The following is a 12,404-nucleotide window of genomic DNA, read 5'->3' on the forward strand; positions in this document are numbered from 1 at the left end:
CATTTTTCCCATAGGAATGATGTAATTGCTGTGGGAGGGTTCAGGACCAAGCTCAGGCCAAACCTTTGACCAAAATCACCCTGGATTTTTCCCCAGTGAATTATAGATGAGTAGTACAGTTTTATTAATGTATTTATGAGTGAGAGGTCCCCCAATAGAATCTGACTGCATCAGAAGTAAAGTAGACATGCCAGCCCTCTCGGGAGCATCAGCCCGGCCATCCAGTAACCACCCCTTCTTTTCTGCCACTCGTCCCCCATGCCCTCTTTATAATTTCTCCTCCTACCCCAGCTAATCACAGCCTTTGAAATCGTTTTCCATTTCTCTGCTGTCCCATACCCCTGAGTGTTGTAAAGTTGGAATTGATGCATTTGAAAGGTGTGGCAAAATGTAAATTCAGAAATGGCACAAATACTCTTATCTCTCTTCAGAATATCTTAAATTAGGGATTGCCTGTACACAGAAAGCCTTCGGAGGTTTTCTCAGTATCATTTTTTAAGTTGATCACATACAATTAAGGGCTTATTAATTAAATAAGACAAATGAGCAGATCTGAGTGAAACCAATTTTTAAAGCATGTGTTTCTAATAGAATTACTGTCAGTTTAACAATTGAGACCATTTGATGTGCTCTTTTCATTTTATTGAACCCTATTTGTGTTTTTCTTTTTAGGGGTTTGACTGTAATGTTTGAAATAATGAAAACCTACGGCCACACGTATGAAAAACATTGGTGGCAGGATTTGTTTAGGATCGTGTTCAGAATCTTCGACAACATGAAACTGCCAGAACAGCAAACAGAGGTGAGGCCCCCAGAATTTTCATTTGTCACATCTGGTTCACAGTTTGCTTCATTATGATAGATAGACTATTATATGTAGTCTTGAGCTGATTGCTGTCTCATCCATCCATTGCCCCCTTATATTCCCCTTTTACAGGATTCAGTAACCATCCTTCTACTGTTTTCATAAGATACGTTCTTTTGGAGAAAAACTCAGAAGTTGTCCTCAGTGGATTAGAGTTGTTGTAAACATTTGCAATTTCTACATTTATCCACTGTATTCTTTTCAAATAACCATGAGAAAAATGGGAGTTTATAAATTTGAATTTACAGTTTTCACTTGCATCTATCAGGTTCATATCTTTTTTTTATTCCCTTTGCACATATTTCCCATGTATTGATTGATTGGCTAAACAGACCATCCTATTTCTCCCAGCACCCTATTCCCTCCTGGTCTCCGTTCCATTCTTTTACCTCCATTGGTCACCTACATTACGTCCATCAAAGGTCCTTCCTAGCTATGCTGTAGCCCCCACCCCCCCTTTTTTTAAAAGCCCACTGCCTGTTAAGGCAAAATAATGATAGGAGTGGTATTTGTTACCACTTAGTATGTATCAAGCACTGTTCTAAAATGCTAGGATGGTTACAAGATAATCAGGTCGGGAAAACAGGCCCTGTCCCACAAGGGGCTTAAGGTCTAGAGGAGAGGAAGAGCAGGTAATGAATCCCCATTTTACAGATGAGGTAACAGAGGCACAGAGAAGTTGTGACTTCTCCTTGGTCACATAGGCATGTGACAGAGACAGGATTAGAACCCAGGTCCCAGTCCCAAGCTCCTTCCCACCCAAGCTCCTCATCTTCCCACCCACTTTCCTATCACTTGTAGAAAATTCATTCATTCAATAGTAATTATTGAGCGCTTACTAAGCGCTTGGGATGAACAAGTCGGCAACAGATACAGTCCCTGCTGTTTGACGGGCTTACAGTCTAATCGGGGGAGACGGACAGACAAGAACAATGGCAATAAATAGAGTCAAGGGGAAGAACATCTCGTAAAAACAATGGCAACTAAATAGAATCAAGGCGATGTACAATTCATTAACAAAATAAATAGGGTAACGAAAATATATACAGTTGAGAAAATAGGGTGGTGGTAGGGTGGTAGAAAATACCACCACCCTCCTTGTCTAAGAAGCTGTAACTGGTATTATCCTTGATGCATCTCTCATTCAATCCACATATTCAGTCTGTCACAAAATAAACCCTCTTGGTTCTTCCCTCTAGGCATCTCTAAAATCCGCCCTTACTTCTTCATCCAAACTACCATGCTGAAGCAAGTACTCCCTGCTTCATCTACTCCATCAGCCTCCTCGCTTACCTCTTTGCCTCCAAGCTCTCTCCCCTCCATCCTCACTTTACCCTCCCGCCCGGATTATTTTTCTGAAAAAACAGTTCAGTCCATGTTTTTCCATTCCTCAAAAACATCCAGTGGTTGTTTATCCACCCTTGTGTCAAACAGAAACTCCTTACCGTCAACTCGGAAACACTCGGAAGCCAACTGGCTTTCCCCTCTCCTACCTTAACTTGCTGATCTCCTACTGCAACCCAAACCACATTTGGTACCTTGATTTCATCTCTCCTGCCACCAACCCCTCACTTACTTCCTCCCTTTGACCGGGAACTTCCTCCCCCTTCAGTTGAGACAGCCCAGCGTGCCTGCCATCTTCAGAACCCTCTTAAAATGACGTCTCCTCCAAGAAGCCTTCCCCCACACACCCTCCCCCACCCTGCATGGCCTGTGCACTTGGTCACTACCCCTTAAGCACTTAATTTTCATCCCACCCTCAGGGCCCCAGAGAGTATATATGATTACACTCTACCCTTTGTCTTAGCTGCAGTTGATTTTAATGCCTCTCTTCCCCTCTCAACTGTAAACTCCTTGGGATCGTGTCTACCAACCGTACTAGATTGAACTCTTCCCAAGCACTTGGTACAGTGCTCTACAAACAAGTAGGCGCTCACTAAATTCCACTGATAGTTGAATTGATTTCCACTCAGCCACTCTGCTTCTCTAAAGCAAAAAGGAAATGTGGCTCATTGGCTTTTCCTGTCAGGGAGGATCTTGTTGGTTCATGTACATAACTATCTCACACACAGAGACACACCCATATATTGATCATATTCAGACCTTTCCCAATAAGCATACTTACTAAATGCATCTACTCTATGCTTATTCTGCATGTATTCACAAACAAAAGAGAGACATGACCAGAGGCGTGCAAGGCCGGGAGTCAGAGGGACCTGGGGTCTAATTCTGGTTCCACGACTTGTCTGCTGAGGGACCTTGGGCAAGTCACTTCACCCCACTGGGCCTCAGTTACCTCATCTGCAAAATGGGGACTAAGACTGTGAGCCCCATGTGGGACAGGGATTGTGTCCAAACTGATTATTTTCTATCTACCCCACTGTTTACTACAGTGCCTGGCACATAGTAAGCACTTAACAAATGCCAAACAAAGCAGGGCGCAAGGGGAGGGGGGCAGTAGAGTGATGCTATAGATGGGGGGGAGGAACAATGTACACAGTGGCAGAGGATGGGGTTAAGGGGAGGCAGGCAGAGTGGGTGCGGGTGAGTTGCCAGTGAGCCGAGATTCCACAGGATGCTAGCTGATGAAGTTCCTTTGGCGTGCCCACAAGGCGAATGGCCTGATTATGCACTGTAATGTTTTCCATTATCAAGGAGAAAGAAGGTAATTATGTTTGCAGGCCACCCTGCACAGTACATTAGCAGTTATAGATTGTGGGGACCGTGAGGGTGGTAAAAGCGATTTTTCTAGATGGCCCCTCAGACCCCCTCTTTAAAATCCCACCATTTGTGTTTCACTAGCTTCAGCAGTTACTACTGAGAGACACTGTTAACAATTACCTTCTTTTTCTTTCCCTAGAAAGCCGAGTGGATGACAACTACTTGCAATCATGCACTTTATGCAATCTGTGATGTGTTCACCCAATATTTAGAAGTGCTTAGTGATGTCCTTTTGGATGATATATTTGCCCAGTTGTACTGGTGTGTGCAGCAAGGTAAGACTGAACCACATAGGGTTAAAAGAGCACAAACATTTTATCTTGTTGGCTTCAGACAAACAAGTGATTGTTTCTCTTTCAGACAATGAACAATTGGCCCGATCTGGTACTAACTGTTTAGAGAATGTTGTGATTCTAAATGGGGAGAAATTTACCCTAGAAATTTGGGATAAGACTTGCAGTTGCACTTTGGACATCTTCAAAACCACAATCCCCCACGCGTAAGAAAACTCTACAATTTATGTATATGATGTTGAACATGAATATTTAGTTCATGATTATTTTGTTTGGCAGTGAGTTATCAGGAATGTATGCGTGAATGTTTATGATTTAGTAAGGGCTCCTCTTTACAATCTGTTGATGACAAACGATGCTGAGGGCCTGAGGGAGAACACAATCCATCAGTTCTATCCCTCTCTATGAGAAGCAGCGTAGCTTAGTGGAAAGAGCCTGGGATAGGGAGTCGGGATTTGGGTTCTACTCCCAGCTCTGCCACTTGTCTGCTGAGGACCTTGAGGAAGCCATTTCACTTCTCTGTGCCTCAGTTACCTCATCTGTAAAATGGAGATTAAAACTGTGAGCCCCAAATGGAATGTGGACCAAATATCTTGCATCTATCCCAGCACTTACATTAAAAACAAACACACAAATAGTCTCTTTACCAGAAAATGGTGTGTTCATTGATTATTACAACCTTATGCTGTGATTTGAATCACTGTTACTGGAGTTATTATATTTTGCCCCCGGGGCCATTTATAAGTAATAGTGATAAGCCAGTGTTGCTTTTCTAGAGGAGTTATCAAGAGGATTCCATTCAGATTTAAATGAGTTTTAGTCCTATAGTGAATCATGGAAAAACAATGAAGACATTTTGAGAGACAGCAGAGCTGAGAGTTTTGGGGCCAACATTCTCAGTGTCCATGGTCCTTTACAGTCTCGGGGCTCTGAAGCCACTCCATGGCCACACCGTTGGGGAGAAATCCCTGGGAACAGAAGGGTATTTGGGGCTGTGGCCGAGAAATGGGAGCTCGGACTGGGATAGACGCTGGTGGATCCTTACTGCGTCTACAAGCGAGTAAGGTTCATAGTGACTCTGGAGGGAACAAATGCCTGGAAAGAGTGTGAGCCCTCTCCCTGTTCACGGACAGGTTGTTTGCATAAGCGGGAAAGAGGCTGAAGGACGAGTGCCCAGTGATTACAGATGGATCACTGAAGTGCAGGGATTTTAGGTGCATTTTACGTGTTTCATTTTGGTGGATCGTGATCTACCTCGGACCCTTGGGATCTGGGTCTCCCGCATGGCAATCGGCTCTTCAGATTTCTTCTTCGGGCTTCCGTGCTCCAGCTAATCTCATTTCTTCTGTGATTCTATGACTAAAATGCAAAGGATTTTTTTTTAATCTTCAAAAAGGGTGAGGATGGTGTGAGGGAGTCAGTATTTTTGAGGCTGAGCCATTTCCTCTACCTTTTGGAGAGAGGCTACTTATAATTAATATCATACCCCAGAGCTAAGAAATATGCCTGAAGTTACCTTCAGTCAATAAATGGTACGTATTGAGCATTTACTCTGTGCAGAGTACTGTGCTAAGTGCTAGGGAAAGTACAATTCAACAGAGCTGGTAGCATCCTTGCCCACAAGGAGTTTACAATCTACAGACATCTTCATATTTAGTTAATTGGAATTTTATAAATCTGGAAATATAATTTTCACACTGCAGAGTTACAGTGACCAGTGTGACAGCATTTTAAAAACAGGAAAATAACACTCGTATCAGTTTTGGGGTTTTTTTTGCTTGCTTTTTTTTATGGTGGCTGTGTTCAGTATTTTAGCTGTAAGAGGGCAGTTTATCATCTCCAAAAAGTTTGGGGTTTTTTTCTTTTTTCTGCCCATTCCAAATCTTATGTGATTTACATGTGTTCTTGTGTTTTTCCAGACTCTTAACTTGGCGGCCCACAGGAGATGACTCCACCCCGGTCTCCCCATCTTCGGTGAGTGAAAAACAATTGGTGAGTGCTTCAGGGTGAAGAAGTTCAATCTTTAAAGATTGCCTTGGTGAAAATAACTGAGATTATTTTAGACCAACACAGAATTGCCTTGGGACAGCTCATTTTTTAAAATTTATGTGTGTGGGTGTGAAAATAGATATTTTGTTGCTGGGAAATTTCGAATATCAGCTTTTAGACTCGTATACTATCTCGAGGGGATGGGGTTTAATCAGTGGCACTGGGTGAGGGCACAAATCTGGATTTGTCGTCAAGTTTCTCAGTAAAAAGGGTACTGCTTTTGAAAGAGTAATTATGAAGTGGTGATGAGTAGATCTGTCTAGCAACAAGTCCATCCCAACTACTAGTAAGGAAGAAGATGCAGTGTACATTAGGTTTTCACTCTGTGTACAACACCCAATTGTTCCTACCCAAATACAGAATGGCCATTTTTCCCATTGGGCTTCTGGCAGGAGTTGGGACCAAGGAGTTTAATACCGGATGACCCCGCTGAGGGCCATTCATGTATATACGTCACCTGTACTCATTCTGTAGGACTCGCTAAGGGTGGTGGAGTCTTTCCCCTTACTCCTCCCTCTACCATTTCTTCCCACGACCAGCAGAACAGATAGGATTTGCTCAGAAATTCCCGATGCACGCAAGGGGGTTTCAGATCCATAACCACCGTCTTTGCTGTTTAATGTAATAGTTGAATGTGGTGGAAAGTTCATTGATAAGAGCAATGAAGCAAGATAACCATCACTGTCTGTTGAACATGAACCGGCCAAGGAATTTCTCTTGAATTTACTTAAACTCTGGTTTTACTCAGGATACCGTATCACAGAAATCCGTGGATATACACGATTCTATTCAGCCAAGATCTGCAGATGATAGACAGCAAATGCAATCCAGCATTGTGCCCATTATGAACGAGGAGGTTGGCAAAACAAGACCTTCAGCAAGTGAGTCATTTCTTTTAAAATGATCAGTTTGCTGTGGATTTTTGTTCCGTCACAGGAGTTAGCTACCATAAAAATATTTTTAAAGGAAATTAAAGCATCTGATGGCGGTTGTTATGAGTAGTGATTGTGATTTCTCTGCCTTGCACCTGCTATGAGAACATTGACGCAGCTTTTCTTTTTTCCTTTACATCAGTAAAAGGTAGTTAGCGCCTCTGCATCTGATTCTGTTCTAGGTTTTCAGAACTGGTGCAGAATCCATAATCCGCAGCTTTGCCTAGAAGCACCATTAAACAAGGAGGGCATGTTTAATTTGAGGTCTTTAGAGTAGATAGACATCAGCCAGAAACCTCTTTCCCATTGCCACTCGAGGTCATGATTTTTCTCTATGCACCTACTGCAAGCTACTTACAGCCCAGGAGTATTTTAATTCCTGATCATTTGATCCTTTGGTGGACAACTTGAACGCACACATTGTCAAATGGCTGATTCAGTCTTTAGCCGGGAAGTAATCTGACTCTCTGCAACAGTCCTTTTAAATACTAAAATTTTAGCTGCTGCCAGTTAGGGCAGGACCTATTTTAAAAGCTCCACATTGCTTCTGTTTTTAAAGTTGTTGATTTTTATCTCCATTCTATGGGCTGTTCTTTTCCTAGGTTATGTGTGTGTGTTTCTTTTCAATAGACCTGGATTGGGCCATATATTTTGTGTCCATTTACCCCGAAGCCATAAGAATGGGATCTTGTCACTTTATTGCATTCCAGGCAGCCTGACTCGTTTCAAACAAACAAAAAAAGGCAGGCTTCATCTTGTTTGTGCAGAACCACTTTTTGGAATTTAACTCATTCCACCAGTGAAGTCCATTAGGAAATTCTTACTAGCCTCCTAGAAAGTTGATGAGAAAGCCACTTATAAAACATGAGCAGCTTGTCATTAGTTCAACCTCAGTTTTTTTGGAATATCTTTGTCCCTTTGAGTTTAAATTTCCTGTATGTCATTGGTTATGGAAAAATGGCTCGAAATAATCACTTTGTGTTGTCCTTTCCTCCCTAGAAATGACGGAACAGAAATTGTTTGCTGCCCTGTTGATTAAATGTGTCGTGCAACTGGAACTTATTCAAACCATTGACAACATTGTGTTCTTCCCAGCAACTAGTAAAAAAGAAGATGCAGAAAACCTAGCAGCAGCACAGGCACGTACCTGAGGAGGAAGAGAGTTTTCCTTTTCCTCCTTTTTCTCTGTCCTGTCATTTAGAGTAGCTTTCCCTCTAGCTTTGGGAGAAAATATCTGTTAAGCCCAAAGAGTCAAGCAAATCACAGTTATCAGGCTGTTGTTGAAATCCTTGGGGGGAGACTTCAAGGCTTTTATTTCTGAAATTATTTTTTCATTACTGCATTTTTCCTGGGTCTTCCTCCCCAGCATTGCAAAACAGAGCCTTTGATATGGAGAAGCTTTGCACTGTACTAAGGGGTTGGGAGAGTGCAATAGAGTTTAGTAGCCATCGTCTCTGTGCTCAGTGAGCTCACAGTCTAGTAGGGGAGACAGAAACTGAGAGAAATATACTTTCTCTTCAGTCCTAACCCTCTTCCACATAGGGAAGGAGGATGGAGAATTCTTTAAAAGTGAAACAGGCCGATCCGTGGGAGGCTGGGGAAAGCAGACATTCCAAGATTCGATTCCTCTCTTCAGCTCTTTTGGAGGGAAACAGTATTCCTAACTCTTCTAAATTTGTCTTTTGAAGCGAGATGCAGTGGAATTTGATGTTCACGTAGACACGCAAGACCAAGGAATGTATCACTTTCTAACCTCACAACAACTTTTTAAACTGCTGGACTGCTTGTTAGAATCCCATAGATTTGCTAAAGCTTTTAATTCAAACAATGAACAGAGGACAGCGCTGTGGAAGGCAGGTAAGCTGTTTGACCAAACGTGTTTTGAAAAATACCTTCTTTTTGTCTCCTTCATAGGCTTTCAAATAACAGAAAAAGAGATGGAGCATGGCTTAGTGGAAAGAGCATGGGCCTGGACACTGTCACTTGCTGGCTGCGTGACCCCCGGGCCAATCAGTTAACTTTTTGGGCCTCAGTTTCCTCATCTGTAAAACGGAGATTCAGTATCTGCTCCGCCATCCTACTTAAACTGTCTGACCCGATTATCTCGTATCTACCCCAGTGCTTAATGCAGTGCCTGGTACATAGTAAGATGCTTAACAAATACAGATATTTTTGTTGTTATTATTACTACCAATACCAGTACTGTCAAAGCTTTGCTGTTACTGGGGAAATGAGGTGCTGGTTAGTAAAAAACAAAACCTAGCAGGGGCCTTTGCATAATCACATCCCAGGCTTTGCCTCCTCTTCCCCCGTCCCCAGTGGGAAAGGGCAAAGGGACTGTGTGCGTCATCACCCAGTGAGCTAAGAGAGTCTAATTTCTGATCAGATTAGGAGATAGACCTTATGTTGGAAGTTATGTGAGGGAGGAAATATATTAATTAATGGCATTTTATGAGCACTTACTATGTGCAGAACACAGAACTAAGCGCTTGGGAGATAACAGAATCAACAGACAAGTTCCATGCTCATAACGAGCTTAGAGCCTAGAGGGGAAGACGGACATTAATACGAATAATGTATATCATTTAAAGATACGTGCTGTGGCATTGGGGGGTGGGGTGAATAGCAAATGCCCAAAGGTCACGGGCATGTTTTGGGGGTGGGAGGACGGCTCCTTAAATAGCTTGTCCTAGGGTAGAAAGAGCCAGACCCCTCACCAGGTCTGAGACTCTTGTGTTTGTGATCTTACCTATAGCACTTTACAGGTGCCGTAGACTTTCTTCTGCAGATATGAGGCAAGTCCCACTAATTCGGGATTTTACTATTCACTCCACAGGCTTCAAAGGAAAATCCAAACCCAACCTCCTGAAGCAGGAGACCAGCAGTCTGGCTTGTGGGCTACGCATCCTTTTCCGAATGTACATGGATGAGACCCGGACTAGCGCATGGGACGAAGTCCAGCGCCGGCTGCTAGAGTAAGTCACTCCTGGCCCTTGGCCTGTGGGCTTTGGGAAACTAAATTCCCAAGAAATGAGTTTGATCTACAGCAGGCTGTTGGAACTGTAAATGGAAGTTCATTTGGTAGCAGTCACTTAAAAGATGCAGTGAAGCTCTAGCGTGTCTGAATAGAAGAAAAACTGCAGGGTGAAGAGAGGATCGGTGAAGAAACTGCATTTAGCTTATGTAGCCAATTTTGCAAGAATTGGCGATTTTTACAGGAGAGATGATATAAAACTAAATGTGAAAACTGGGGGTGTGGGGGTGGTTTGTCCATTACCTAAAAATGGGCCTCAGTTTAAACTTGAAAAAGAGAATGCTAATTAATGCAACAAAAAAACACCTGTCAGTAGTGTTTTTGAGCACCTGAGAACTATACTAAGTGCTTGAGAGAGTATGGAGCAGAGCTTTCCCATGGGCTTGTATAACTTTTCAAGATTTGTAACTGGAGCTTTTATAGTAACAAACTTTGCTTTACAGACCTCCTTAGTTTGTATAGATTCAAATTGATTGCAGTAAATAGCTTTTTTTTTTTAACTTCCTCTGCAGTGTCTGCAGTGAAGCCCTGAGCTACTTCCTTACCCTTACTTCAGAAAGTCACCGGGAAGCCTGGACTAACTTACTACTTTTGTTCCTCACTAAAGTTCTAAAGATAAGTGACAAGAGAGTAAGTATGAAACGAATGAAAGCGGGCACGTTTCTCACTTAAATCGGAATGTGGTGTAAATCCTGTCTGCTCGCTAGTTGGATCAAAACCTTTGCCTGGCCAGCAGCTGCTGTAGCTCTGCTTAAAGATGGCTCCCTCAGAGCTTACAACCTAAGTTAAAAAATAAAAAAAGAGCCCCGAGGAGCACCAGGAGAAGATTTTATCCATATATAGGGATAGTGATTTTTTGAACATTTTTCCTGTTTCATTGGGTGAATTATTCTTTGTGGGAGATGGGGGGAACAGGCAACGAAAGGCAGTCTGAATGTAGCACCTGCAACTCTTACGTCTTTGTGCAAAAGAGCACAAAGGCAGGTCTGTCTCCCTTCTCCAGGTCACTTCTGGCCACGGCTGTTTGCCCAAACTACTGCCAGTATAGGGTTGCAGCCAGAAAAGGGAGAAGACGAGGAAAGTGGGTGATGTCCTTGAAGAGTGTTTGTTTGTCTGGGCCTGTGAGGTCCCGTTTTAGAAAGCAAATATTTCCTGAAAACTATTTGATCTAGGGTTCGTATTGCAGTCTTCACAAATATCAATCTTTTTCTCAATCAGTGGTATTTACTAAGCGCTTACTGTAAGCCGAGCAGTGTACTAAGCACTTAGGCCAAGCTGCTTCCCTTTCTTCTAACGGATGAGGTCTGGGAGTCAGAAGGACCTGGGTTCTAATGTCTTTGTGTCTGCTGTGTGAACCCGGGCGAGTCACTTCACTGTGCCTCAGTTAAATCATCTGTAAAATGGGGATTAAGACCGTGAGCCCAAGTGGGGCAGGGACTGTGTCCCCAGCTAAGCTCGTCTCTACACTTCAGTATTTAGTACAGGGTCTGGCATGTAATAAGTATTACACCATAATACATGCCAGGCCTAGTACTAAGTAGTGTTGTAGAGATGAGCTAATCAGCCTGGACACACTGTCCCTGGTCCACTTGGGCTCAAAGTCTTAATTATTATAAATTACAATTATTATTACAGAACAACAAAATTAGATGTTCATAAATGGAAAATGTTCATGTGTTCCACTGGATTTTTTTCAGTAGGCTCACTTTTAGGGCCTGGCCTTCCTCCTCCTTTATTTATTGGGGAAAGGTCCTTTCACAAAATAGGGTGGTGATGTTGACATGCCCTTGTGTGAGTGGAGATTTGGTTTCAGAGCCGGGGCCTGCTCTGTTGTAGCTGACTGGACGACGGGCTCACAGGAGGTGGGTGTCATGGCTGCGAGGCTAAACAGTGACGTGATATTTGGGTGTTTTGTTTTTTTTCCAGTTCAAGGCTCATGCATCATTCTACTACCCTCTCTTGTGTGAAATTATGCAATTTGACCTGATTCCTGAACTTCGAGCTGTTCTGCGGAGGTTTTTTCTGCGTATTGGGGTCGTTTTTCAGATATCGCAACCGACAGAACAAGAGCTTGAAACAAACAAACAGTGACTGAATGTTTCTTTTAGAATTTTTACCCCTCAGCTTGTAAAAAGGACCCGTGGAGTTGAGGTTTTCCTGCCTGCTGCAGAACCGTTTTCTTTGTACGGCGGAGGATGTCCATGGGTCTGTGGTACACATAGTTAAGAGTGTAAATTCAGGCTTGCAACACTCCTGTCCCATTCACGATCCCCTGATGCATTATCTCCACCGGATTCTTGGTCTGGGCTCATGTCAAGGCATCGAGCCTGTTGTTGGCCCAGCTTTGGTCAGGGGGTGCTGCGCTTTTCTTTTTACTGTCTTTAGGCAGTGGGGGGGTGGAAGTGAGACTTACCCAAAGAACTCTATATGTAATGGTGTGAACTTCTGCAAGAAGTACAACTCAGGAGAGCTGTATTGTGAAGGATAAAATGTTTATAATGGGGGTGCGG

The 12,404-nt window shown here is 43.0% G+C and overlaps 1 protein-coding gene across 2 annotated transcripts in view; it reads left to right on the forward strand.

The window, feature by feature from the left end:
* The window catches only part of ARFGEF1 (ADP ribosylation factor guanine nucleotide exchange factor 1), an 81,144-nt gene extending 68,740 nt beyond the window's left edge, over positions 1-12,404 (forward strand). Inside the window, exons 30-39 of one of the 2 annotated variants that reach the window (XM_029068347.2) lie at positions 673-802; positions 3,726-3,861; positions 3,947-4,085; positions 5,799-5,871; positions 6,677-6,809; positions 7,860-7,999; positions 8,549-8,717; positions 9,697-9,835; positions 10,407-10,524; positions 11,821-11,985. In XM_029068347.2, the coding sequence (XP_028924180.1) occupies positions 673-802; positions 3,726-3,861; positions 3,947-4,085; positions 5,799-5,871; positions 6,677-6,809; positions 7,860-7,999; positions 8,549-8,717; positions 9,697-9,835; positions 10,407-10,524; positions 11,821-11,985 (1,342 nt within the window). Of the gene's footprint in view, positions 1-672; positions 803-3,725; positions 3,862-3,946; positions 4,086-5,798; positions 5,872-6,676; positions 6,810-7,859; positions 8,000-8,548; positions 8,718-9,696; positions 9,836-10,406; positions 10,525-11,820 lie in introns of both variants that reach the window. The other variant, XM_029068348.2, reaches the window with a different exon arrangement.

This window comes from Ornithorhynchus anatinus, chromosome 7 (assembly GCF_004115215.2).
Source record: "Ornithorhynchus anatinus isolate Pmale09 chromosome 7, mOrnAna1.pri.v4, whole genome shotgun sequence".
NCBI classification, from domain to species: domain Eukaryota; kingdom Metazoa; phylum Chordata; class Mammalia; order Monotremata; family Ornithorhynchidae; genus Ornithorhynchus; species Ornithorhynchus anatinus.